The sequence below is a fragment of the Rhea pennata genome, chromosome 16 (assembly GCF_028389875.1).
Source record: "Rhea pennata isolate bPtePen1 chromosome 16, bPtePen1.pri, whole genome shotgun sequence".
In the NCBI taxonomy this organism is placed as follows: domain Eukaryota; kingdom Metazoa; phylum Chordata; class Aves; order Rheiformes; family Rheidae; genus Rhea; species Rhea pennata.
In genome coordinates this window covers 16,999,469-17,027,149 of record NC_084678.1, presented here as the reverse complement: position 1 = coordinate 17,027,149, position 27,681 = coordinate 16,999,469, and the positions used below count along the sequence as shown (strand labels likewise).

Below are 27,681 nucleotides of genomic sequence, written 5' to 3'. Positions count from 1 at the left end.
GTAAGAACTGTAAGTCTGTTTCTGACCAGCAGTACCTTTCATATGTCTATCTTGTTGTACAAATACTCTTACACAATGATCTGACTAAAAAAAAACGAAAAGAGAGCATTGACCTCAAAAGCAAACAGTATTTTAGAATTTATGGTTAGCTGATGCCAGAGTGAAGTATTTCTTACATCAGAATCTCTTGCAGAGTGTTCTACTCTGGATCACACTCTCTTTCTGTTCAGAAAATGACATTTATTTAAAACTGTGGTTCCAGAATAGTTGCAGTTGAGTGCGAGGATATGATTTCACATTACATTTAAACCACTGACTGCAGGCTGTCGTTGAAAAGCGTGACCTTGGCAATGACCTTGTTCTCTCTAAATTTCCAACCGTGCATTTATGCTCCTACCCTTGAGTTGAATCGGTCCATTGTGAAACTGCTGGGTGAGTCAGACCAGCTTGTTGAACCATTTACCCATCATATGCATGATTACTAGATTCATCTCAAAGGTGGGGTGTGGAATGTATGACTGGAGGTGGAGGGAAGAAGCTGCATTACCTTTTTATTATGGGTTTCCAGATGCACTACTTTAGCTGTAACATTAAACTGCACATGCAATCATAACTTTTGGCTGAAGAATGTTTTGTACTGAATTTTTAACCTATAGCTTAATACACATTAATTCTTTTCAAAACAGTGACTTTCCATAGCAACTTTCTCTATTTTAAGTTATTTCACAAGAAAGAGGAAATGTATTTTGAAGAGACTGCCTTTTTGAAGTACCAAACTGATACTCATTTAACGCTACTGACATTGCCAAGTTCTGATGTTTAAAACCAAGTGTACCTGGACCTTAAATAATGGGAATGTATATATTCTGGGGATATGAGGTGACAATGTCTTATAGGGGCTAGTATTGTGAGACTGTAGGCTTTAAAAGCTGTATATTGTGTCTCAAAAAAATAAATGAGCTTTCTGTGAAATATGATCAAAAAGCAGAGGAAATGCATAAAACTACAGTAGTTAAACACAGACAACTGTTAGAGTAAGATTCCCCCTTGATCCCAAGTCATTTTGAAGTTAAATAAGAACTTCACTTTGGGAAAAGTTTGAGTGAAATCCTAAGTTAACTCTAGCCACCAGATCGTGGTACCAAATTCTTGAGCCATTTGGGGGGCAAATTAAGCTTACTAAGCCGTATAATACAGTTGTTCCTTAAGATGTGGGAGATGCGATAAGCCAACACCTACTTGTGGGTTGCTATATTTGGTCTAGAGGCAATGAAAAGTAACATAGAATGCAGGAGTTGCGTGTTGGTTTTTTGATCTGTATTATGCAGGGATATCAGCAAATAGAGATGTAGCATCCAGCCTATGCACAGAATATGAACAAGAGCTGGTCTGCCCTAGAAGGCAATGTGTTGGACTCTTGGATGCATTGGAGCATAATGAAAAGAGCCGTGAAGATGCAGAGGAAGAAGATGGCTTGCCAGGAGAGGAAAAGGTAATGAAAATGATCTAGCATAATACTTGTTTTAAAATAGAAACTGTAGGCTCTAAACCGAAATGAGTTCAGCGTTAACTTAGAGTTCAACCCCCTTTCAAGAAAAACCCATTATAATCAGCACTAGTAATTGCGTGTTATCATAACTGAGCTTAAACAAGGTTTCTTTGCTGCCTTTTACTGTATGACCAACATATACTCACTTGCATTGTGCTTCATAACAGCTGATCATGTAGACTCTTGGAAGTTAACCATGTTCTCTAGAGCACAAAGACCTCTCAGTAAAGAAGCTATAAGTATGCAATTCTTCCTGATTTGAATGTGTCAGCTATTGGTATGTGAACAAATACTACATTTAAAAAAAAAAAAAAAAAAGGAGGGAGGGGTGGGGTGTAGAACTGGCTGTGAATTAGTGATCTTATAATCTGAACCACAAGAGGTCTGCTATTGCATTAGAAATAATAACGCTTCTTCCATGCTGGTTTTCTTTTCTCTTGAATTGAATTTTCTAATACATCACTGACTGGGCTGTGTTCCTCTAGCTTTTCCAAAATCTCTTTGCAGTTAGTTGTTGAAGAAGTAGCTTCCTTACCTAACTATCATCAGCAGAGGTGGTTAACTGCTGGCTTGCAGGTTAAGTTTGGCCAATGACTTGTTTTGTGGATTCCAGGAATGCCTAGAACAAGACAATCGCAGCATCCCTAAGCAGTTTGATTAGAGAAAAGATTCATAAGGGGAAGCACAGAAATGTTAGGAATATCTAGGGAATATTTAAAGGGGCCTAGGAGATAGAGATGTAGGGATGTGAGAATGCACAAGCTTGGAGTATCAGACAAGGACAGAGACTATTTAACTTGTGTAGTTGACCGAGAAATCAACTTTGTTGCTCACAGGCAGCCTCGCCATGCCATAGTACAGCTACCAGAATGTATTCCCTGAAAGGCCTGGTGTATTTCCTGGGTCTCACTAACTCTGCTACAGTGTCATGTCAACACAGCTATGCTGTTTTCGGGGCAGTTCAGCTTTTTTCAAGCCAGATAAATAGATGATCCTAATGGCTTGACAATGAGTCAGCTCATGTCGGCTTGCTGATGTGGCATGGCCACTCATCTGTGACTTTGAGGACTGTCTGGTCATCCTGTGCTGCACCTAAATTAGTGCCAGGGCTCTGGGGAGTGTAGTCTTGAGACACCCAGTGCCTCTGAGGGAGCTAGCTTTCATTCTGCAGTGATGAGATAATGTTAATAACTGATAGATTTTGGAATGATAATATGGTTAGTATGCTTTTGCATCTCTCCTCACCATCCATCACAGTATTTCTATTACCAGTTTTTCTTTTATCCAGGATATGCTGAAACCATGTTCCTTAAATATGGAATTTTAGATGCAGTCATTCTCACACAATCTGCTCAAAGTCCTAAGAATACAGGTAGTTGCTATCTCAAAAAAAAAAAAAAAAAAACACAAACAAACAAAAAAAACCCTAAGTGCAAGAAATAGTCTCTGAATCCATTCGAAGAATGATTTGACCATTCTCCTTAATCAGTTTTCCTTGTAGGATATGCCTTGTGGAAGCACATCTTTCAGAAGCCTTCTATCTTCTGGATTGTACTATTTAAGATGGCACCTTTACCTAACCAGGATTAGGAAGATGCCTCTGATTGATTTCCCAATCTGTGGCATGTACCGGTTTGATTTGCTGCTTGTATTCTGGTTCTTCATTCTGTTACATGATGTTTAAGTAAAACATTTTTAAATGCCCTAAATATTTGTACATATGCTGCTCAGACTTTTCTGGAATTCAGTGTCCTTGTCATATTAAGAGTTCACTGAGGGCTATGTTTGAGTATCAGCAACTCTACAAACCAGCAAATCTGAAGTCACTGGCTTGGACGTTTGATTTTTTTGGATGCCTGTTTCCATGTTTGTCCCTTTTTTATTTTTATTTTATTTATTTAACCATAGATCTGAAGCTTTATGATCTGAAGAGAAGTGCTGAATAGTCATAGTGGAATGTGAAGGATACCACTATATTTCACTGGTTCCTCTCACAAAGAAACAATGCTATTCACTAAATACTCTGATGGTCACATATTTGCTAAGAAATTATTTACTTCTTTGCTCTTGCCCAAGAAAATCACTTGACATACCTTCTTTCTCAAGAGGCGTGTAGAAACCAATTGGCAATATGGGGCTATCTCACAGCTTCATCTGTTACTCAGAGTTGTTTTTAATAGGGTTGATACTGGCTTGTGCTAATACTGGAGACTCTACTGTTAAGCAATTCCACTTCTTTGCTTATGCCAACTCACTTCTCTTTTGAGGCTTTTTATATACCCATATTCCCAGTCAGTGCAGTGCAAGTGCAATTCTTTCCTACTAGGAACAGGGGATGCTGAAGAGCTTGTCAAACCACAAATATTTCTACTCCTGTCCCATCTGCCCTGATATTTTCTGCAAGACTCCTTGGGCTTCGTTTCTCAGTACACAAAGAAATGCCCTGATGTGGGATTTCAGAAGAGAAGTACTTTAAGGCAGGAAAGTGAAGGGGCATGTGGGGAATCACTTGCACATATGCACCTGGCCACCCTCAAGCAGTTAACTATTAGTCCAGCTTTGCTTAATTGGGAGTCTGCACTCTAAAACCAACTTTGCCTTTTATTTTCTCTGTGTTGGAGTCTCATCTTGAATTGTCCAGTAAGTGATCACCTTTGAGAAGCAGGTATGTGCTCCAGGCTCTGTTGCAATAGATTTAACTTGATTTGTTTCAATCTGTTGAATTTTATCACAAACAGGATTAACAAACTTTATTACAGGAAATGACTAAATTAAATGGATAATAACTGAAAATCATTTTTGGTGGGGGATTTTTTTTTGTTTGGGTGTGATTTTTTTCTTTGTTTTAACCCCTGTCTTTCCAGGCACAACGTCTCTCAACACTGTCCCTTCAGTATGAGAAGAGGTTAACAGATGAACAGAAAGGAGGAAGGAAGAAAATAAAACTAGTCAGCAATGTGGTATGTGTTTCCAGGCACATATGCCATCTCTTTGAGTATTTAAGCTGCAGAATATAATAATTTGAATTGCAAATTTCCAGGCAGACAGGTGACTGATGTGGACTGGTACTGATGCCAATATAATCATATCAACCCCCACAGCCATAAATACTCAATTCTGCACATCTGAAATCTGTTTCTGTCTTGCTGTTTCTTAAATATAGACATTATAGGCAGGGTTAGTAGATAAAAATAAATGTTCTCTGGCTGTAATGATCTTGAGCATTATCTCCTATTGCTCAGGTATGGGGTTGGGCGGGGGGGGGGGCTGATGGAGTTCTTTTTGATTGACTGTAGAGTCTCAGTTAGCACAGCTGACCAGTTGTATTTGGTAGGTGATCACATCATAACACTGTATGTGGGTGGTTGTTATGCATTATGTTTATACTTGCGTGTTATTGTTGTGTGCTGTTTCCAAAGATGATTCAGAAACCCCAGGTAGGTAATTAGTTGTGCAATTAGTCATGATAAATTGATGAGAATTCCCTGGGTGATGGTGTATGTCAGTAGTTGTCCAAAGTACTGTCCTAGCTGAGTACTATTCTCTCTGTCAAAGAAACCCCCAGGCGTATGACATCCTAAACTGATAAGGTAGACACAGATCCTGAGACTAATAGTATCTAAGGTATGAGGAAGGGAGCTGGTGTATTGCAGAAAGTTGTGTTTGCTGGGGCTTGTTGCTACCTGATGTCATGATGAATCAGCCTAGTCCTTAAGGTTTACATTAAGTTTCATTTCTCTTAGCAAGCCTTCTCCTAAGAATAGAATTGTGAAATGAGACTTGGCTGCTTTCTATAGGAAACAGTCCTCTGAAGCACTCAGCACTGCTCAGTAGAGAAGGTAGTGAATAGCATTGCTCTTCTTCCTTGAGGGAATGAATGCTCACAGATGTTTGAGGGATTACTATTTTAAAAGCAGATAAAATAATAATCTGGGGAAATTAATAATAAAGTCGTGACTTGGGAAATTGCCCCAGTGGTACTGTTTTTGTCGTGAAGATGTATGACAGGTGTCCATTGGCTTCTACAGTGTGCAAGCACATTGCAGTGCACAGGCTCTTTTGTAAAAGAGGACTTGTTTTGAATCTTTTCAACTCCCTGCTGCTTGTGATTATAGGAAAAAAAAAATGTTTGAGTACTAGAAAGTAATCTAGCTTGCCTGTGTGTATAATGCCTTCAAGAAATGTCCTAGGGGAAACAAAATACTTAAAGGCCTTCCTTTCTTTGAATCTCCTGCTTTATATACCTATGAAGATTTTTTCTGTTTAGATAACTAAACATTTCCAGGACATAGGCCCCATTAGATTTGTTTCTTCCATGGCACTGAAGTTGTTTTGGTTTCTCTTTTCAGAAAATAACACATAGATGCATGCTTTTTTGGATGATTACTGTTATTGCATGGAACACATTAATGTGTTAACTGAAATCATTGCATTGTGTTATGTGCAATCCTGAAGTCTTAAGTACTTCAGTCATCCTATTTACTGAAAAGTCTTCCTGTCTTCTCAGCAAACAGATAAGATAGCAGACCTGACTGAGCCGAAGAAGGCCAGGGCTACATCATACATTGCAACAGTGAAGGAAACTCTAAGCCAGGAAAACTATGATCTCTTCTCGAAGGCTCTTCAGCACTACAAGAAATCAGATGACTTCAATGCTATGTTATCTCAAATGAGCTCCCTTTTTATAGAGGATCAAAGCAAGCATATCTTGTTGCGAGGTATGGTGACTTCTCTGGTATCTGTGTAATCACATGGCCTTTGTCTTCTAAATAGACTTCAGGATTTCACAAGGAAGTGTTTTACCTTTGAAGTACAGATCAATCAGAATGATAATTATTAACGTTCATCAATTTATAATCCCAGATCATAGAGTAAATGTGTTACTGGTTTAGTTATCATACCTTAGTTTGCATAATGATGGGCCTAAAATAAAGAGTAACTGCATTCCATGGAAACTTGTGTTATTTTATATTATATTATTAGTGTAGCTTATTCTCCGTGATTTAGGAGGTAAGATAAAGAGTATCGTTCTGAGGATTTAGATATGCATTCAGAAGAGTTCAGTGTGAAAACAGTAAGTGTACAGAATAGCTACGTCAATTTTTTTTATTCAAATAATGATGAGTATAAAGCAAGTGAACTAAGACAAACAGGTAGTTTGCTGGTTTAGTTGTTATTTGCCTGCATTTTTAATGAGTGCATTGAGAGGAACTAGATTTCTACCTTGTTTTAGCAGTGTGTTTTCTCTCTGAATTTTTCTTTCCCTCTCAATTTTGTCAAATTGAGAATGATCAGCTTTAAAAAGAAGGGAGCTGGAGCTTAGCTGTTCAGTTAGTGAGAAAGTGAGATGGGAAGTCTGAAGAGTGGAGCCATTGCTGAAAGTCAAGCCCTATCAATATTTCTTTTCAGTAGGTGATGCTCCATGATAGTAGTGCATATATTACAATAGGAAAACAGAACAACAGCAAACCACATGAAAGAGCGAAGTCTTAATAGTCTTGGCAGCTTGTGCAAGATTAGTGTATCTTTTGAGGATGACCTTTGCTTGTTGCTTATGTTTTAAAAGTGAGGGTAGCCATATAAAACAGCTCACTTCTCTTAAAAATCTGTCATTTTGATCCTCATAAGAATTAAAAGTGTATTATCTGATTTATTTGAACTCAGCTGCTAATACATTAGAAATAATTTCAGTTTGTGGAAATCTAGAAAAAAGGGGAGCCTGCTTGTGAAAGTCTAAGGGAATCATGCAAATTGTAAGTTTTCTTGCTTTAGCAATCTGACACTTTCCTGTATTTTCTTGGCATGTTTGTTTCTATGGTTTATTTTGGTTGGTAGGGTTTTTTTGTTTGTTTTTCAAATTATTTAAAACTTAAAACATCTGATTCTGGATCTGCTGTTTTCTTTTAGAGAAACTTCCTCATAAAAGCACAATAAGATTTGAATATAAATTATTTTCTTGTCTTGTAATTAGCAAGTGAGCAGGAGAAGACAGATAAGAGAATTTGAAACTCTTTACTGTGCATATGGGAGAAAGGATGGATTTTTCTGTGACTTCTTTCAAGTAAAATATAAAAAAGCAAAGCTGCTCTTCTTGTAAACCCTTTTAAGTTAAGGAATGAGAAGCTCTATATAAGTACTTAGTACTAATAGCAGCCATGATTTATTTCCCAATGTGTCTATCTTACTATGTAAATAAGAAAACTTTTGATAACCAAATTTAAGGTAATAGTTTAAGTCTGGTTTACAAAAGTGACAGGCACCTGAAGCCTGAAGTTCATTTGACTTGCAGTGAGATTTAGGCTAGTGAAGTAAGATCACCAGTTTACAGTGGAGTAAGATGAGCTGTAAGATAAACAGCATGTCAGTTGTTGTTCTTTGCTACCTGCCTAGATGAATACTCTTGATTCCCATAGTTTGTGAGGTAGCTTACCTTTTTTTTTCCCTTTTTTTTTTTTTGCAAGTACTTGCTTCACTGAGAAGTAAAGCTACTTCATGTTTACATTACATTAAAAATTTACAATTATAACCTACAGCTATTGCTGGAAGCCTAAACTGTATCTAACTTGTGTGTAGCTTGTAAGTCTGATTATTGTATAAACTGCTAGATAATGAAATTTTGATTTCTAATTTATTTACTTGCACTTTTTTATTTTCATGTCCTCCAACCTACAAGCCTTGCCATCCACAGTTTCTGTGGAGCTTACCTGTTGTGGACTGATTTTCTTTATTTATTTCTCCTCTCTTTAATGAAAGAATTTTACCAATTTGTTCGACCTCAACATAAAAAGCAGTTTGATGAAGCATGTTGTAATCTGACTGGAGTAGGCTGTGGCTACAAACCGGAGCACAGCCTCCTGAGAGAACAGCGAGAGATACTGGCCAACAAAATAGGTAAGAAGCTTATTTCCAGCACTAAGCAGGCCGTTGTATCCTTTGGTGGACTTGTCCAGGCACAGAGCAAGACACATCTAATGCATAGAAATGGCATGGTAGAAAGCATTTTTAATTAAGCAAAATTGAACTAGGTAGCTCCAAAATACAAAGAAACACTGTATGTAAATCTCTGCCTGATCCTCCTGTTAACTTAGTGAGCTAAAGCCTCCATTATAATGTGTTCCTGTGGTGTTTGAGTGCTGTATGCATTGCAGATAATTATGTAGCACCCCTGATTCCCCTCTCTAATTAAAAGATTTTCTTTTTCAGTTAGTTAAATATACCTGCCTTCTCATATACATAGACAGATGCCTGAGCATTTGTTACTGCATAGTTAGTAAAGATGACATTTTATTTCAAAGGGATTTTTTACAGATCTATTTATATCTTGAATCTAGCCTGTAGATCTGAAAATATTTGTGTGTATTCCTCTGCCTTCCTTGCTACCCACATAATGCCACTAGAATTGTGAAAATAGGGTAATCATGTCATCGTAGAGATTGTGAAATCTTTTGAAACACTGTAACAGTAGATTATAAAAAAGCAGTGTCTTGGCTTATCCTCTCTTACCAGAGAAATGCATCTGCATCTCAAAGTATAGAGTGACACACTTTGAAAAGCATCATTCTGTCTTCATGCTTCCCTGAGTTCACCGTTAATGGTTTGATTTGATTTAACAGCAGGAAAACAGAGCCAGCAGAAAACAACATCCTCAAAGGACTCATGCACTCAGCTAAACCCCGAGCTCCACTTGAACAAGGGACATTTCCACTTAACAGGATTGAATAGTGCAGGTACACTTCAAGTTAAATAAAAGCATAATTCCAAGTTTAATATACATTATGTTTTATTGTGTCACTTAATGTAAATTCTCCTGGTAGGAACCAATGTTTTGTGCATTCACATAGCACAAGTGGTTCGCTCTCTGTGAGTGATTGATGCTAATTCAGAATTTTCAGCAATGATGGTACAAAATGAAATGTAAAATATTACTTAAATCAAGCTGGACATGAAAATACAACTGACTAAAGCTAGAAGTTTGCATTAGAGACTGACTTGGTATTCCTCTGTGAGGGCAAGAGTGTGTTGAGCACAAAGGTGGTGGCCTATGGCCAAGGTTTCATGGAAGAGAGCAATTTAGGGAAGATAATTCTAAGTAAAGTCAGTATAGTTCCAGATATGAAGAAGAAAACAGTCTGTTTTCAGTACTACATATGATCCTCACACAGAAAAGCTGTTTTTTTTCAGAAACCTGGATTAGCAAGTATGTTTTCATAGTTGTACATAATTTCTGTGTGCATTCTCTAATCTCATACTGCCCAGTATTTACCTTTGAAAAATCAAAGGTCCAGTTCTGATTTGACTGCAGATCTTCCTGAGAACATATAGGACTTTTTTTCTATTTATTTCTCACAAAGAAACAAGTAAGTTCATTTGACTTTTAATTCACATAAATCATTTCTTTAATTTTCTTGAGTGACTTATCTATGAGCAAGGATTACAGCAGTTTAGATAGACTTACCTTTCTTTAGGGAGTAAAGAATGGTCAAAAGCTAATCTTTTGAAAAAGCTGCCAGTGTTTCCTGGAAGTGTTTAAAATCTTTTCATACATGAAGCCATGCTATTTCTTTAGATTTGTTTTCCTTGTTTGTTCTGTATTTTAAGGACATTTGGATCAAACAGGATCTTAGGAAATTTTTGCTGAGATCCATGAGGCTGATTTTCACTGGAATCTGTCTCTAATTAAAATAGTTAAGAAAATAATAGCAAGAAATGTATGCATTATTGTATGTGGCTCGTTCCCTTAGCAGAGTGTGCTCCTCTGATAGTATCAAAAAGCTATGTGGTATAAAATTCACACCACATTTCTCCCCTTTCCGAACATGGAACTGAGTGCATCCTTTCAAAGTAGTTCACTATCTGTGGTGAATAACAGAGGTCTAAACACTAACAGATGTGACTAGTTGATTTAAATTAATTTCCTGTAATATACTTCATCTATGTTTGCATTCTTTAATATGCAAACCAGAACTTTTTCCCTTAAGAAAAAGGGAAAAAAAAAAAGAAAAAGAAAAAAGAAATCCCATCAGTCAGGGACTACCTTTCTGAACTGAAGTCCACTTGGAGGTTAGCAGGATGTTCTTAGTTGCCCCTACCTTCACTGTTTTTGTACTATTTTGACTACTATTTCAGATTAGTCTTTCTCATTTGACTTTTTTTCAGACAGGAAAGCATAGTGCCTTTTCCCTTTTAGTGATAAGGGATGATTATCTACTCTTTAAATTCAATCTCACAGTTTACTTACCTGTGTGGCAGGCTGGCATAGTTGGTTAAGCCATCTGCTTATAATGCTTCTACTTCTTCGAAGTGCAGCATAAAACTTTATTCATTGCTGATCTCAAAGCACAAGTGGCTTTTGTGTAATCTTTTTCTCAGTCTTCAGTGACCATCTGACACCTTTCTCTATTTATTAAAAAAAAAAAAAAAAAAAAAAAAAACAAAAAACGCAAAGATGCCAGAAGGGTTCCACAGAATTAATTTGTTCAGCTGCCATTGGCAGGAGCAGGTCTTGGCTCTGCCCAAGATCATGTCAGAGGGAGGGGAGGTATTTGTTTGTGCAAGCAATGTTGGCATTACTGCTTTGAAATAGTTCAGGAACCCCCTTCTCAATGAACAGAATTATGGATACAAAGAACTGACCTGTTTGTTCCTTTCTGAGGGCTGCTCATGTATATTTGTTTCTTAGGGAAAAATTCCAGCCAAGCTCCAAGGAAAGATGCTGAAAAAGCTTCAAGCTCTAAGAGAGAAGATTGCCACCAGATCCTGAGGGCTACCTATCTCAAGGATGTGAAAAAGGCTTTGAACCAAAGCTCTTACAACCGTTTCTATGAAGCATTGTTAGCTTACAAGAAGACAGATAACTATGATACGATGGTATCGGTGATAGCAGCCCTCACCACTGAGAGGCCAGAAGACTTTCATCTCCTACAAAGTAAGGGACATTTTAAAATGCTTTTCATTTAGTTGAAAAGAAGATACTGGTGCTGTGATCTTTTGTGAGCAGAGAGTTCTCACTGGTTATTTGCAGTTGGTTTTAAAACTCTTCACTTTTTGGATAAACTTTTGGCATTGGCAAAATTTTTGTACCTCTCTCATCTTCTTGTTTAACAAACCAGATAGATGGAACTAGCTGGAGGAAAGCTGTAGTAAATGAATGTCGTCTGAGAGCAAAAAATTGCAAGGTTATAAGATGTTACTTCTGCATCTTCAGTTTAGGAATTGTTCATTTAAAAAATAAAAAAATAAAAAACCAACAACTTAAAACTGAGGTAAGACCTCAGTAATTCCAGTCCTAACCTTCAGTCAAGCTAACCTCAGTCAAATAATTCCATTACCTTTACTTTTCCTTGGTTGCTGAAAGCAATTGTTCTTTAGAAAAGCCAGTAATGACTTTTGCACTGATTCAGTTTTCTGTTTTCTTGACCGTTGTTTGCTCTACTGCTGCTAAACTTTATGGTCCCTTTCAGGTTTTGGTGAAAAGCAATGATACTTTTGTTTCACTGCTTTTCTATAGAACTTTACACAGGAATAGTTATGGAACTGTGTCATGATTTGGTATCCTTATTATTCATATCAGTTGGAGATTTCTAAATGATTTTTGTTTTCTCAAAGAAACTTTCTTCTTTCATGGGTTTATTGACACAAGGATTTAGAAAGCTACAAGTAGTCAAAATTGGAGACTAGGTTTTGTTTTACTGTTTTAAGAAAGAAAGAATGGAGAAGACTTCATCCTGGACTTGATTGCCTTGATGTGGAAGCATCTCAACGTTACACTTGCTAGATAACATTTTAGTTCCACCTTGTCCCATGTCTTTGGTGTGAACTAATCTGAAGGAGACTATGCATATAGCGCACACTGGGAAATGTTGACATGATTCCATCTATTGTCTGTAGGAAATAATGTTAAATATTCCATTGATCTAGAACAGATATTGTAGTCTCACCAAATTTTCAGAAAATAAATTTTTGTGGTGTGTATGTTAGTCACGTTAGTCTTGATACAGCGAAGAATGAGAGGAAAATGAACTGTGTGGCACTATGAGTCATAATCTTCTCCTAAGCATTCCTTCTTCAAATGGAGACTTGGTATCTTTAGGAAGCAAATATTTTCACCTCAGACTTCACTGTGGAATTGTCCATGCTTGGCAATAAATCATACTGGGGATTTCTTAGAATTTCTGTGTATATATTGAATCCTCAACCAACCAGACAGTAATGAGAAACTTCTCTTTTGAGAAATTTTTTTCAGGTATTTTGTATACTTAATTTAGCTAGATAATTGTCTGTTGAAGTGCTGGATCAGATATTTATGGTTAGTTGTAGACAGTGGAAGAACTTCCAGAGAAGTTGACAGTTTTCAATACCAAATACTCATCTGCCTCCTGGCAAGGAAAGCTCCTTAAGTGTAAAATCAACAAAAACATCAAATGGTCTACCATGCTGAAGATGCTCTAAAGAATACAGCTGATGTTACTCAGCTTCCAAATCAACAAGTATCCTGTTGTCAGGCATTTATTTTCCTATGTATTTTCTTTTGGACAGGATTTTACATGTTTGTGCGTCCTCATCACAAAGAGCAGTTCAGACAGATGTGTAAAGATTTGACTGGGATGGTCTGCGGCGAGGGAGAGAAGAAAATGCAACACCGGGTGCAAGAGGAAGGGAACAGTGGCTCCAATTTGGAGAACTTGTGCACTAAAGCAGAAGACAGCAAAGCTCACATGAAAGTTCCCAGCCATGTACAAGGTTGAAAAAGGAACATTTCTCTGGAGTTTAAATTTTCACTAGTACTATGGGTAGGGTCTGAGAGCCTTAGTTGTGGGCTTGGACCTCCCTGCACTAGACTGTGTAAAGGAAGGTCAAAACAATTGGTCCTGTCCAAATAGCATAAAAAATGTGTAAGATAGAAGGCAATAGGTAGATAGAGATGGGGAAGTGCAAGTATATAGGAAGCAAATCAGTTATAGTGCAGTTTTCTTTAAAATGTGAAATCACTTATGACTGATGACAGATTTTGCACATAAGGGGCTGCAAGAGTGGATCAAGACCAACTATGTCTAGGAAGAATTTACCACAGAACTATTTCAATGTAAAAGTTCCGTTTCAATGATAATGTTATGTGTTAATAACAGAAACTTCTGTTACCAGTGTGGCTGAAGAAGATAGTTACTCTAACTGTGTGTATGGGAGTGTTTTATTGGTGGGTTTTATTTTTTAATATAGTGAAAATTCACTGGAACCTACCTTTAATCGCATTTTTCAAAGCGTCTGTGAATTATGTTCTTTGTTGCACTGTATTATATGGTGTTTTTTACGATCATGTGCAGCTGCTTCCAAGAGTGAGATGCCAGAGAAGATTCAAAGAAAGATTTCCTCCTTCTGCTTTAGCCAAGAAAGCAAACTTGAATTGCCAAAGACAGAAGTATCAAAAGGAACCGGTAACATGAGATCACCCACAAGCTCTGGAGCTGTGCCTATCTTTCCCCTACAGATGGAGCCAGAGTATGGTAGGTATAGCTGAGATTTCAGAGGCAAATCTCTCTAATTCTCAGGAATAGGATAAATTATAGAAAATGGAAAAATACGTTGCTATAATGATTAGCATTGTATGCTGAGTGGAATTTCTACCTTCTGCTAATTGCATTTACTTTATCAAAGTACTGCATTTTCTTTATCATGATGGTGCATTGGTTTCCTGAGAATTTAGAGAGATTTTTTTTCTTGCCAGTTTCCTTGTAAGGCAAGGATGCAATCTCAATTTCTGAATGAGGATCTTAAACATTGAGCAAGATTGTGTGAAAGAAGTAGTGCAACTGAGACTTCTTAAAATTCACTGCATGCACTCTTGGTCATTTTCTGTAGTGCACTAGAAGCATATATGTGTGAGAAATTCAGATTGTTACCGGAATTTAGTCATTCTCCTCTCCCTCTCTCTCTTTCTTTCTCCCTCTCACTCACTGTTCTAGGAAGATTCCACTGCTCTAACTGCAAATCTGAGGATGATGTGCCTTTTAAATGTCCATTATGTGTCTTCACTTGCTGCAAAACATGTTGGGAGCAGCTCTTAAAGGTTATCTTGTTTATTGATTTCAGTTTTGCCTGAAACTACTAGTGAATTTTGTGCTTTTGAAGAGAACCATGTGGACAGCCTTGGAAACAGCGTTCTTCTGTTTAGACAAAAACCACACAAATGATGAAAGGTTTACCACCTGAGCATCTCCTCTGTCATTTCCATGCTCTTCAGTTTGACTGAAGGCGAACTCCTGCCATATGCTGTGGTTTGGACATAGGTGCAGCTCCTTCTGAGCTGTTTCCAGATGTTTTTCCTTCCACAGTGTTTCAGGCAGCAAGCTGTAGACATCAGCTTGAAAAAGATTCTTCTGTACATCTGAATCTTTGTTTAAATATTTTTTCCTTGCCTAGTTCCATTATTCTTTCCCTTGTCAAAAATCTCCTGTAAGGCACGATATTGAGATAAGGCAAAGTCATGCTCAAATATTTGCCATTGTTATCCTGTCCTCTAGTCTTCCTGGCTGAATAGGTTGTTGGTTGAAGTTGCAGTCCTTTAGGTGAGAGGATGCAAGTGATGCCTCAGTGCTTATTTTTGGCAGCATCTTACACAACGCTTGATTCTCTATTCTTGTTGTGTACTAGAGCCCAGTCGGTGACCAGTTATCAGTCACCTGTGACCCTGGGCGTGAAAGTATAACACAAGTGTTGAGTGGTTTCATAGGTGATGAAGAAGGTTATGAGTCAATATAGCTTAGGCAGCTACAAAAACAGTAGAGAAGGAAGAGAAATTTCTCCTATCTTGTGAACCTACAAGCAAGTATGCAACAAACGGTCATTCCAAATTCCAGAGAAAGGTTTGTTTCTCAGGAAGAGGACAGTGACGTACATCAGTTAAGTGTAGAAAGTAAACAGTATGCTGAAATTCATGGTTCCTGTCAACCCAAATAAAATACAATAATCAAAATGGACTTGGTCCAATAGAAGCATAAAAAGAATACAAGGAAATACAAGAACACCAAAGGAAGTCATCTCATGTTTGCTGTACACTGGGTATCCAAGCCAGTTGCTTTGAATGGGCTTTACTGCGGAGTACTCAATTGTTCCTTCTATGCCAAAGTATAATTGGGCTGTCAAGCTATTGTGCATCTCGGAAGCATTCAGCAGATTCTTTCCTAGACTGTAAGTTCTTTTAAGTTTCGCTTTTAAAATGAGTTTACCTCCACTTTCCCATCTGCAAGTGCCATTATCACAACTAATGACATTTCTACAAGTAGCCCAGTACTGCTAGTTTTGGTCCTCTTTCTTTCTCCTGATTTTGCTAAAGAAGTATGTTGAGGTTCCAAGATTAAGAAAGATGAATCAACATCTCTTTTGTGAGCAACATGCTCTACTTCAGAGAAGACTCTACTTCAGGAAAGAGTCATGCCAAGAATTTTATTAGCGTATGTTTATAATATCTGATACTGAAGAGTAAAGCTGACTGAGGAACAGAATTAAAGCTCTGGAGAGTTTAATGATTAGGTATGTTTCATAATCCCATTTTTGTGTTATCTCAGCCCATAAAAATCTGCACTGTAAATCTCTGAGGAAGAACTCTCTCTTTTTACCAGTAAGATGCAGCTTGTAATTATTATTTTTGCCAGCTTAAGGATTCACAGAAATAGAACTGTTGTATATTGAGCAATTGTAGTAGCCTGTATTGTGTGTTGCATCTTGAAGTTAGTAATTCTGAGGTCTGGATTTCATCTTAATCCTCAAGTTAGTTTGTCTTTTCATAGCTCATAGGCAAATTACAAAATCTGATCAGTCTCTTTTTTAAATCACTCTTCTGTGTGGTTGTTCATCTTTTAGACTGCTAAAGCAGTTTTGATTTGCTAGATTGGCTTTCTGAAATACGACTAATGTAAAATCTTATTTTGGGATATTGGTTGGTCCCCAATGATGCCATTCATTATTAATGACAGTGATGTTTGTCACATCACCTGAATAATCTTGCAAGTTACAATGAAACTTGACCCCATGTTTTGCCAGCTGAAGGCAGGGGAAGAAAATATCTGTTTTCCTTAGCAAGATGAAGTATGCTTTGTGGTAGCATACTGCAGCTTTGGGAGGTGCTCTTATAAAGATCAAAAAAGACAAACACAGTTTAAAGCAAATCATAAGAACATAATAGTAGACATGCTCAGTCAGATGAAAGCCATCTAGCCGAGCACCCTGTTTCTTGATAGTGGCCAAAAAAGGATGCCTAGGGAAGAATATAACAGCATGGGAAGCATGGGTGATGACTCTTCCAAGTAATCTCTTGGCCCCCAACCCTATTTGCAGCAAAAGAACTTCCTGAGCCAAAAAGATTAGTTCATGTTCCTCAAACCTAGAGGAACCATCTCCTAATAATTCCATTCTCATTCCTGTTCATGTCTTGGTTCATTGACTCCATTGCTAACAGCAGTTGGATTTTGTGACAGTGGCAACCTCACCAACAGGAAGTGAGCAACCATATGTTTGTGGTGTCTGTGCTCCAAACTCTCATCAGATGGTATTGGGGTTTGTCACCACTGACTAGGCTGGATTTGAGGGTTTATCTTCGTTCTTTGACAACAAGTTACTCACTGTTTCTTCAGCCCAAATTCAGTTTCATATTGTCTTATTAAGGAAGTGACTAACAGGCCATTATTCAAAACGCAATGACTTATTTCTGCAAATTGCAATGTCCTTTCCAATTTGTTAATTGTAACAGCTTACTGTTGAGGGGAGTCATTGAATAATTTTGAAATATTTGAGAAGCTTTTCCAGGACCAGAACTCTATGCAGCTGAAGGGTTATTAGAGGATTTAGTGATGGTTAACTCTGGGTGACTTTCGGTATGTTTGGTGAAACTGCACAGTGCATGCCAGCATATACTTTTTTTGTTTTTAACTTTCAGTGTAGAGGCCTGTTGCTCCTTTTTAGGGTTGAAATGTATCATTTATTCATGCTCTTCTTCCAGATATTCCAGAGAAACTGTTGGTTGTCCTCATCTGTACTTTCTGTAATATGGGCAAATAACCAGTGATGCTGGTGCTGCTCTTCCAGTAAACAACATTTCAGCCTAGTGAGCTGGCAATACAAACTCTCACAAAGATTAAATGTATTTTTTTACTATCTTACTTTTGAAATAAGCAAAGCATTTTAGCTTGGCCAATAACTGTTCTTATGAATAAACATAGAATTAGTCAGAATTAATTTGTAGCCTGCTTTGTCCCTGGCTAGAGGCTAAGCCCTTCAAAGAGCGTTGTCCTTTCAGAGTATTAAAAGAATGGTTGGGGTTCATCTGGGGGTAAAATGGCTAAAGACCAGACTTTATCAATTTAGGATTAATGAAGAAGGAAACTGAAACCTGTATGGAGGAAATGATTGCCTCGTGCACCCAGTCGTGCTGTTCACCTCGTAGAAAGGTGTGTGGTGATGTGAAGAACTGCATGTACCTTGTTCCTTCTGCAAAAGTCTTGGTCGTGGCCACATATATTGCTGATGTCCTTTTATCCCCAGCAGATCACTTCCTTCTGATCTGTGCAGGAGGAAATAGGAGTTCAGGGAACTCATCTGTGATCGTACGGGATTTTACTAATAACACATACGTCTATACTTCACAACAGCTCTTGCAGGCTGTTGTGTTTCCTTGTTCCTGTATTTTTTAGCCTTCCAGAAATGTAACTGTAACTCATCTGAGGCAACAGCTCTAAAGTTTGTTACCACTTCACTGGGAGGCTTTCTTTTTCCTCATTTTATTACTAGCCATTAAAAAAGTGACTGCACAGTTAACACTGCATTAAAAAAAAAAAAAAGATAAATACATCATCTTTGTGACTGTAAAATGGCTATCACGGCTCCTATTTCATATTGGATGATTACAAACTCAATAGAGAAATTTAATATATATTCTTTGTATTTTGTTCATTTATTTTCATAGATGATGAAGAAATGCCCAGAATGCCAAAGTGATGTGAAAAAGAAGCAATTAATCCAAGTTTTCTTCTGGTCATAATCTCACCGAGAGAAGGGACAAGTACTTCCTATCAGCAGAAATATATTTTTGGACTCTGAATCTCAGACTGAAAGGAAACAGGATAAAGGTCCATTTAAATGAACCCAGGCTCAGGATTGCATGCTGCACACCATAACTTCACATAATGTTTTCTTTTACAAGGCTTATCAAATCTGAAAAGTCTGTCTCTTTCCTCTTCATCACTGACAGGAAACAAAGCAGTAGAGTCTTCATTTAGAACTAAGCAGCTTAATTTCATATTTATTTTAGCCTGTAAATTTTTTAGTAACTTCTTTTAGGCTGAAATTTTATATCCCGAGGCAGCTGTCATTAATTGTTCCCTTCAGGTAATATCAGATCCTGGAAAAACCCTAACAACAGTACTACAGTGGAACTGAGCTGGCTGGCTAAGGTGGCCAGACTACCCATCCTGTCCGAACTGGTGTTCCTGGAAAAAGTGATGCATGTTCTGTTGGTATTTGGCAGCAGCTGTGGTTTCCAATAGCATAGATAATGAAAGACTGACTTTTTTTTTCCTTAAACAAATTCCAGTGGTTGGATAGTGATCAGAGAATCTTCTTGTGCCTACTTTGCACCCGCAATCCTGATTCTTCCATAATGCTGGAATTTTAAAAACATGGTTCTAAGGAGGGTTTATTTTCTGCTCAGTACTGATATTCCTATTGTTCGTGACGTATCTGGGGTTTGGTTTTTTTTTTTTTTGTTGTTTTGTTTTTTGTTTTCTTTTCCAAGTAGAGAAAGGAACTAATTAATTTTAATCTTTAAAATAAATCAAATTGAATTTGGGGAAGCTGGGGGGGGGCATTTCATATTTCCACTCTCTGTGAGTAGTGAGTATTAATATTTAGTTAACTTAAGAAATTGTATCAATTTAAAATTTTCAATGGCTGCTATAAATTAAGCTATAAGTAAAACCTTTTATGTCTTAATTAGGTTGTATTTGATTTTTTTTGTTTATTTTCACTAGATATAAATAAATTGGTGTTGCTAATTAGTCTTGTGGCTCCTGTGATAAAGGAACCACTTTTTATATCATTTATTTTCATAATTTTCTGGGGAAGATATATTTTAATGATTTTAGAGGGTTGTTCCCTTCCTTCCCCCCATGTATAAGTGGAGTTCAGGCTGCTGGAATTCTGGCAAGTTTTATATTTTTTTCGGTATCTCAAAAAAGGAAAGGAAATAGTCTAGCAATTTTTTAAAGTTTCTTCCCCCTTGGTTAAAAAACTCAAAACTGGTGGGTTTTTAAATTTCGTAGTTGCTGGACCCTTTTTCCTCAATGCTTATTTTCCAATTAGAATCCACTTACTTAACCACATAGTAGTATGATACTATGCTTCTCATGCATTAAAATGTGGACTAATATGCCTGTGTGCAACCTTTGGTCAGTATACATTCAGACCATATGAAGAACAGGAAAAGTAGTGTTCTTAAATGACATTGAAATGGAAGCTTTCCTTACTTCTTTAAATAATAATTAGAAATAATGAAGATTCGGACAGGTGTGATGGTAATTTGTGACTAGAATATATTCTGCCATGTTTAAAGTTGTAGATGAATTATATTTTCTATCTGCCCATATGTCTGTACTCAAACACAAATTTGATAACTGACCTGTTGAGTAATTGCTCTTCTACAATTTTTTTTGTACATGTACTGCTGTTTTGTTCTCCGTTATTTTCTAGGAGATGAAACATCTGTATTCAACATAATATTCCAGGTTCTATTGCTGATTAAAATTCATTGTTAATGTTGATTTAGATTCTGGAAACATGGACAAATAATGCAGAGAAAGCTCTAGATATTCCAAATACACATAGGAAAATTTTAGAAAATTTAACTGACAGAATTTATGTATGTTCTGTGAGTTAAACTGTGTGTGTGTATGTGTGTGTATACATGTGCACACACATGTGAAAACCTAAATATCTTGTAAAAATAAATGGAAAATGTTTGGGGAGATGATGTCAAATAGGCATTAGTGTTAAATTCTTGTCTTCTAAAAGAACACAGAGCTTTGTAAGGTGTGATCGTTGTGATGTGTTTAATGATGGAAACGCTGTTGCTGGACTAAAAACATGCAGGAAACATGGATACAGCCAAGTTCCAAAAACAAAGCACCTCCATACCTGTTAGTTTTCTTTGTTGATGAAAGATTTTTTTTTTGTTGAGATTGTGCCTTCCCAAGTTGTGCCCTGAATGTCCTTTTTAATCATTAGTTCTTTTTTTCCTTTTTTAACAAGTATATCAGTTATTATTGAATTATAAAAGTAAGGGGAAAAGCAGATCAGGCTGATGCTGCTGTTTTGCAGCTTTGAATTCTCAGTATTGCTTGAGGCTGGGCAAGTACTGAGATAGAAGGTCTAAGAAATGAGGGAGCAGTAAATAGCAAAAAGTTATTTAGCAGTAAGATAGCTTAGTGCCTTGTCTACTTTATAATTACCTCTCCTCTGAAAGAAGTGCAGGTTGCTCCTTTTACCACTGGAGGGAAGTCACAACACAGGACAGCATGCAAGTTTCATTTATGGCGTTAGGCTTGAGCATCTTCAGAGAGCGAGTGAAATGATGGCTTTGCTTACATTTGCCTAATGGAAATTACATGCTATGGACTTCCAAAACACTGTAGAATCCAGCAAGTGCTCAGCAGAGACAGACCAAAATAAAAGGTACGTGTGATCTGCTAGAACAAAAAGTGATTTTTTTTTTTTGGTATATTTCAGTGCCTTCAGGAGATTCACATGCTGCTTCTTTTAATCTTCAGCAGTCAGATTATGTAGTTGAAGAGGTTTATTGTTACCTGCCTAGACTAGCTGAGACCACCCTAACAAATTCTGAAACATTTCCCTGCTCCTGCCAATGGATCTGCTGATTGCCTTTGGAATCAATCTGGTTTTGTTGCTGCTTTTTTGGGTAGTGGGAATTGTACTGCCCCAACTTTGGGATTCTTCTCTCAAGCAGCGTGGGTGAATGCCAACAAGCATACCCACGGCATGAGTGCAGCCAGCCCTCGAGAGCTTGCCCTTGTCTGCAGCTTATCTGGGCATGACAGAGTTCTAGTTTTCAGAGGTCTTTCACTCTGTCATTCCTGACCCAGGTGTGAAGAGGCTTACTCGGAAGGGTATGCCCCTCAGTTTGGAAGAGGAGGAGCAAGTTGTTTTTTGTGGTAGTGTTCTTAACCAGGTTAAAGTGTAAACCCAGAGGAACTCCTGTTGTGATAAAGACTGTTCTGAACTTCAGGTTAGGTCTCACCCTTGCAGATCACTTGGCATCGCTACCTAGTAACCCTATTAACTGTTAGAGTGAGGAATTATGCAGTGGCTGCCACAGCACACCACTCTGGTTTGTGGCAGGCTCCCTGTAGAGTTATCTGACCTGGGATCAGACCTCTAGCCTTCTCCTTCCCATTTCTTCAACTTCTCTGCTAAATAGTTGAGTAAAATATTTTCTGACTGCTCCCAGTAGCAGGTCGATCAAGATTCTCTTATCACAAGGCACTGCACACAAATTTCTACTCTCTCTGTCTTCCAAAGAGATGTTCAGAGGCTTTTATGTCATTCTGAATCTCTTTGTTACCCAGGTATGTTCCTTCTAAATGTGTTCACACTACTTTAGGAAGGAGCATTTCAATAGAAAAGCATGTTGCATTTCTTATTTGAGTTTTAAGAGACTTTTGTGACCAGAGTTAACATGCAGCCCATCCTGGATGGGAATCATCTTTTCATTCTTTGCTTCTTGCTAAAGCTGTGCTAATGTTGTTGCTGCTTGCACGTGTGCATGTACACATGCACACGCACACAAACACCCCTCTCCTACATCCAGCAAAACCTTGTAGAAGAGGATCACCAGGAACCAGATGTCAGGATGTGCTGCAAGAGGCAGATAGTAATCTTTAGTCATCTTGAAACAAGTTGCTTTTACAAGGAAAGACATGGATAATACATTATGAAGACCAGAAAATGAAAATAAGAACTGTTTCAGATAAATCTGCGTTGTGGTACTGAGTTACAGGAACTGATCCAAAGCACAAGTCTTCAGTGGGAGGAAAACCTGTAACGGGCACTCCTCTGATTTTGGGAAACAAATGACACATGAGTTACACATCATGGAGGAAACAAATATTAATCCCTCTGTATTGCCCCTGCCTTGCAGTGGTATGACTACATCTGGAATATTGCATTCAATTTTAGCGGTGTCATTGAAAAAGGGGGTGCGGGACTTTCCCCTCCTTTTCTTAATCAAATCTGACAGAAAGCAGAAAAGAGTCAGAAAAAACAGTGTCTTACCAGGAAAGAGATGAACGGTACCTTTGTTTGGATAAGCAACTGCTGATGGAGTGTGTGGAATCTCTTTGCTTTTCAGGCTTTTCTCTGTATAGCAGTGAGAAACACGATTTTTGCAAAAACGGTTGTGAAAATGCTGTTTCAGGCCACCCTGAAGCTCTCAGTGGTCTGGTGCCCTGTGTGGGCAAGTTACACCTGAGCCCTGAGGATCCGATGCTGCACCTCTCCTCTAGGCTCGCCGCTCGGGGCAGCCGGTGGGTAACGAGTAGAGCTGCTGCTTCCAGTGACGGGGCAGCGATCCCACAAACTCAGGCTCAGAGGTTAGCTGGTCGTCTAAAAGAAAGGACAGGAAAAGAATAAGCGAAGGTTGTTGTTTTACCAGATTCTTGTCTCTCTAAAAGAAACGGACTGCATGGGGAAGAGAATTCATTTTGCTCTTCAGGAAAGTTAAGCTGACTATTTTTCATTATTATTGAATTCAGAACTGAGAGTTGATAACACTGCACTGCAGTATGGTGAGAAGCCTCTTGGTGTTTCCTGCTGTGCTGCATGCATGCAGCTCGGTGCTCCTAAGTGGGGTACAGGGACTCCCCATCCAGGATTTGCCATCCACATTTGCTTAATATATCTTGTGGATTGCTGTGTCCAGATCACAGGTTTTGGTTAACAAACAGCATGGTAAAGGAGGTTAATGTGCTTTTGGGGGGACGAGGGGGCATTGCTGTGGAATATCGAGGAAGATGGTGAAAGAAATGAAGCCATTCAGATAAACACTTTACGTAGTCATTTTACAATGCTGCAGAATTTCAGTATTTATCTGTGCAGTATTTATGTTTTCAACCTACTCACAAGTTTGCGAAAGTCTAGATGAGATGATTTCTGCCACAGCTTCTTGGAAAAGTCTAGATGGGTCAGTAAGAGTGAATAACAGACTAAAAGTCCGTATGAAGTCCGTGATAAGAAAGTGGGGGAAAAAAAGCTTCTGGCTACCTGATAAGGAAATGTACTGTTTTTTGCACTAAACTGCAGAATGGCAGACTGTCCTCAGATGAGGTGAAACTCAGATAAGAGGTCTCACACAAACTCTCCAACTGCGTAAATTGAAACCTGAAGCTTTGTGCTTGATGCAAGCTGGTGGTTTTGCTGAGCAGAATCCTCTCTCAAAGGAATGTGCCCCCATCACAGAAGGGGCCCAAAGGACAGTGTGCAGGCTAGTTGCATCATGTCAGTGTTTAAACGTATCAAATTGAGGAAGCAAAGCCCCAGCAGACGGGGTTACAGCTCATCAGGATTACGTTTGGAACCTACAAGTATGTGTACAAGTGAGATAAACAGCAGTAAAATTAAAATCAATTTTAGAGAACAGCCTGTAAAAGCTAGCTCATCACTTGTTCTGTTTAGGTTGCCAAACATGATAAAACCAGTTACCAGCAACATTTTGGGGGAAGTGCAAAGTCCCTCTCAAAAGCCCTAGAACCAGATGTTGTGAGCAAAGGATTATAAAACTGCAGCTGGTTAAGTGTTTTTGCTCCCGGCTGAATCAATATACTGACAATAAAGCACTGTAGAAGTCCCACTCCGCTGTGCGTTACGTAGCAAGTCTAATCCCTCCCTGCTTTATGTTTCTATCGTTCTGCAGCTTTTGATCACAGAGACACTTCCCTGCAAGTGAAAGCAGCCTATGCCATGTGGCTCGCTTACTGATGGTTCTTTTCAAACAAAATATTTGGACGCACTTTGACCCTAGCAAGAGTCAGATCAACACCTTGGCTACAGTTTTTCTTTAACCATCTTGGATAGCAGCTGATCTCACTAGAAAAAGCTTTAGATTCCTTCTGAACATTGGGATTTACTTTCCTTTCATAGAAAACTGGTTTGGGTTTTCTTCTTTTTTTTTTTGGGTAAATATTTAACCATTGTAGGCTTGATCTTTAACCGTGTTAACAGCAAAATCCAAGTGCATTCACCATCCACTTGATGTAGATACAATGATTTAGGTCTGGAGGTGTGACAGCTTTTTCTTTCTATCTCAGACATTAAATCTGGTGTTGCAGAAGGCCAGTGCTCAAATCTGATTTGTTAACTGTCTAATGATTTGCAGGGTACTTAGGAACCTTGCTGGTGCCTGAGGAGAAAACTTCCACATTCTCTAACCTTCTCACTGCGGCTTTCTGTTGGGTTTCCAGACACTTAATGTTTGCTTTTTGAAAAGCAAAAAATACACAATTTGGTTTTGACTATTCAGGTGCAACAAAAATATTTGGGAATTCCGAGTTTCGAGAGGGGAGCACATAAGGATCCCGGGCTTTGCAAACAAAGAGGATGCTCTTATACGTGACTACAATTCAGACCCATGTCTTGGTCACAGTCGTAACACAGCTCTGCAAATGTGCAGAATGCCACTGACTGTGGTGTTGGGCTGCCCAGTACAGAAGATGTTTGCAAACAGGAGCAAGTCCAGTGGAGGGGCTCCTATGAGGTGGTCATGGTGGTGGAGGAAGGAATAGAGGCCAGGAAAACGGAGCATGCAGGGCCTAGAGAAGAGAAAGCTGCTTCGGAGGGAGATTTTCCACTGCCGAAGGGGGCTGTAGAGGAGATGGAGTCAAACTCTTCTCAGAGGCTCATGGTGAAAGGATGAGTGACAAGTCATAAGTTCAGCAAGGGAATTTCCAACAGGATATAAGGAAAGAAATGTTCATGTGGGAGAGCGAGCAAGCACTGGAACAGGGGCCCAGAGAGGGGGGAGCTGCCGTCCTTGGAAATCTTCAGTTGGACAAGCTGAGCCACGTGATCTAGCTTTGAAGTTGGCTCTGTTTGGGGTAGCAGGTTGGACTAGAGACCTCCAGAAGTCTTTTCCCACCTAAAATTTTATGTGGTTCTATGAAAAGTCCGATATTTGGTACTCAGAAGTGCCTAGCTGTAGTAGCTAACCAATACAAAAGAGTGTGTAGGAAAATAGGAGACCTTTGAGAAAAATCTTAAACTGTAACAGATGCTAGAGAATCCTATTTTATTATGAACGTGTTGGCTTTATAAACTGGTTCTATAAATATTTTGTATTCCTTTGTGGCCTTGTTGACAACTGTATGCTTGAATAGATCTTTCTTGCAACTGAAACGACGGCGGGAAATTCACCCGGAGCCCCAGCAGGAACACGCAAATGTACGGAAGTGCCTTTGTGTTTTTTTTTCTTTTTAGAAAGAGGCACGTAGCCTGGTTCAGCCTTGTCCAAATGTCTGCATAACGGGCAGCAAAGCTGGACCTGGCGGCAGCACAACACAAATCTAGGCAGTAATTCCACGAAAGTGACTTGCGGGGGGATATTTTAAGGCTTTGCAGTGTCTCCACGTAGAGATGCTTCACAAGCTGTACGTATTAAGCAAGTGTTTTTAGGAACTGGTTATTGTTTTAAGGCTGATCTCTCACACACTTTTATTCTGAATAAGCAAGACTTTGCTGGCAGCTGGTTGCTTATTATCTCCATGGTTTTCTTGAGAGATTGCAGCAGTGGTGGTGCTTTACTACTATAAAAACTACCCGGTGTTTTATTCTGGTAGAAAGCCAGCACTTTAATCTGGCAGGTTTAGGAGGGCAGAGACCTGCCTGAAGAAGGGTGACGGTCGGGGCCCTGTGGGCTGGGGGATGTGTCCTTAGGGGAGAGCTGGTGGGATTCGTGTGACGGGCAGTGGCGGTGGGTCCCCCAGGACGCCCGTTTGCCATCTTTGCAGCTGGGGATGGCAAAGTGCAAAATTAAAAGGTCTGTAATACAAAATGGCAAGCTTGCCAGAGGAGTGTGCTGAGTCTTAGGATGTAACTGGTGAGCAGATATGGTTTTTTTTTTCTCTCTTATTTTTGGTTGAAAATGTGAAAAGGAGGGAGGAAAATGGGCAAGCTGTTTCTCAGCTAACTCTTGTGGAATCGGTTGCAGCGTTCCCCTTCCTCATTGCTTTCTGGCACCCTTCATGCTAGGGGACGAGGTTGCTGAGAGGAAACACGAAGTCAGGCTTTCAGATGTGGACCGCGTGGTGCTTTTCCGTGGGCTCACTCGGGAGCAGCGCTCGTGCTTTTACGCTGAAGAGAAGATAAATGCTCTTGGTCCTTTTCTCTGCGCTGGCAATGCAGGGACCAGATCAGGTGTAGCAGAAACGGAGCGAGGAGACTGTGAGCTCTCCAAGATATGTGTCCTTGGTAGCACATAAAGCAGTTTGCCAATGAGCCCCTGGCTTTCCTTGGCTTGAGAGGGAGTTTTGTGAGACGGAGCAGAAGGACAAAGTCCAATTTTGACTCATTTAAGCATGGGCAGTGTGAGGAGGTGCTGGCAATTGCGTTCTTACGGGGATCTGCTGAACAGTGTACTGGTATGGCTACGTTCTGCTTTTGTAGAAATCCTCAGAGTCCAGGACTTCTGCCAAAATATCATTTGTAGCATATTTAAATCCTGACTTTGTCTGGACGCTGTTATCCCACAAAAGCCAAGGCAAGTATTTACATGTTAGTGTTATCTTTGGAGGTAGCCTGCCATCCTCTGTGCTCCTGAAACCAGAAAGCTAAAGCTGTGAACCTGCTTTTGAGGAGGCATTGCCTAGCTACTGTAAATTTTGGCTGTTTTTACAGAGTTAATGTGAATTTCTTAGTAAGTATAGAGTGCAGGAGATGACAGGAGCCCTGGGAGAGCAAGGGGGCTGACCACGGCAGTGATTTGGGGGGCAGTGAGAAATGGGGAGCATCTGGGCTCTTTTTGGAGGGAAACAGCGCCCAAAATAGCAAGACACAGAAACGCAGTTACTGGGAAGTCATTTAAC

At 39.0% G+C, this 27,681-nt stretch overlaps 1 protein-coding gene across 1 annotated transcript in view; it reads left to right on the top strand.

Annotated features, from left to right (window-relative positions):
• Positions 1-19,275, top strand: part of RTEL1 (regulator of telomere elongation helicase 1) — a 49,529-nt gene extending 30,254 nt beyond the window's left edge. The window contains exons 26-35 of the mRNA XM_062589030.1: positions 1,329-1,492; positions 4,414-4,509; positions 6,057-6,267; positions 8,303-8,440; positions 9,163-9,276; positions 11,229-11,474; positions 13,085-13,288; positions 13,870-14,049; positions 14,509-14,612; positions 18,504-19,275. Coding sequence (XP_062445014.1) covers positions 1,329-1,492; positions 4,414-4,509; positions 6,057-6,267; positions 8,303-8,440; positions 9,163-9,276; positions 11,229-11,474; positions 13,085-13,288; positions 13,870-14,049; positions 14,509-14,612; positions 18,504-18,578 — 1,532 coding nt within the window. The 3' untranslated portion in view covers positions 18,579-19,275. The remainder of the gene's footprint in view (positions 1-1,328; positions 1,493-4,413; positions 4,510-6,056; positions 6,268-8,302; positions 8,441-9,162; positions 9,277-11,228; positions 11,475-13,084; positions 13,289-13,869; positions 14,050-14,508; positions 14,613-18,503) is intronic.
• The last annotated feature ends 8,406 nt before the right edge of the window (positions 19,276-27,681 follow it).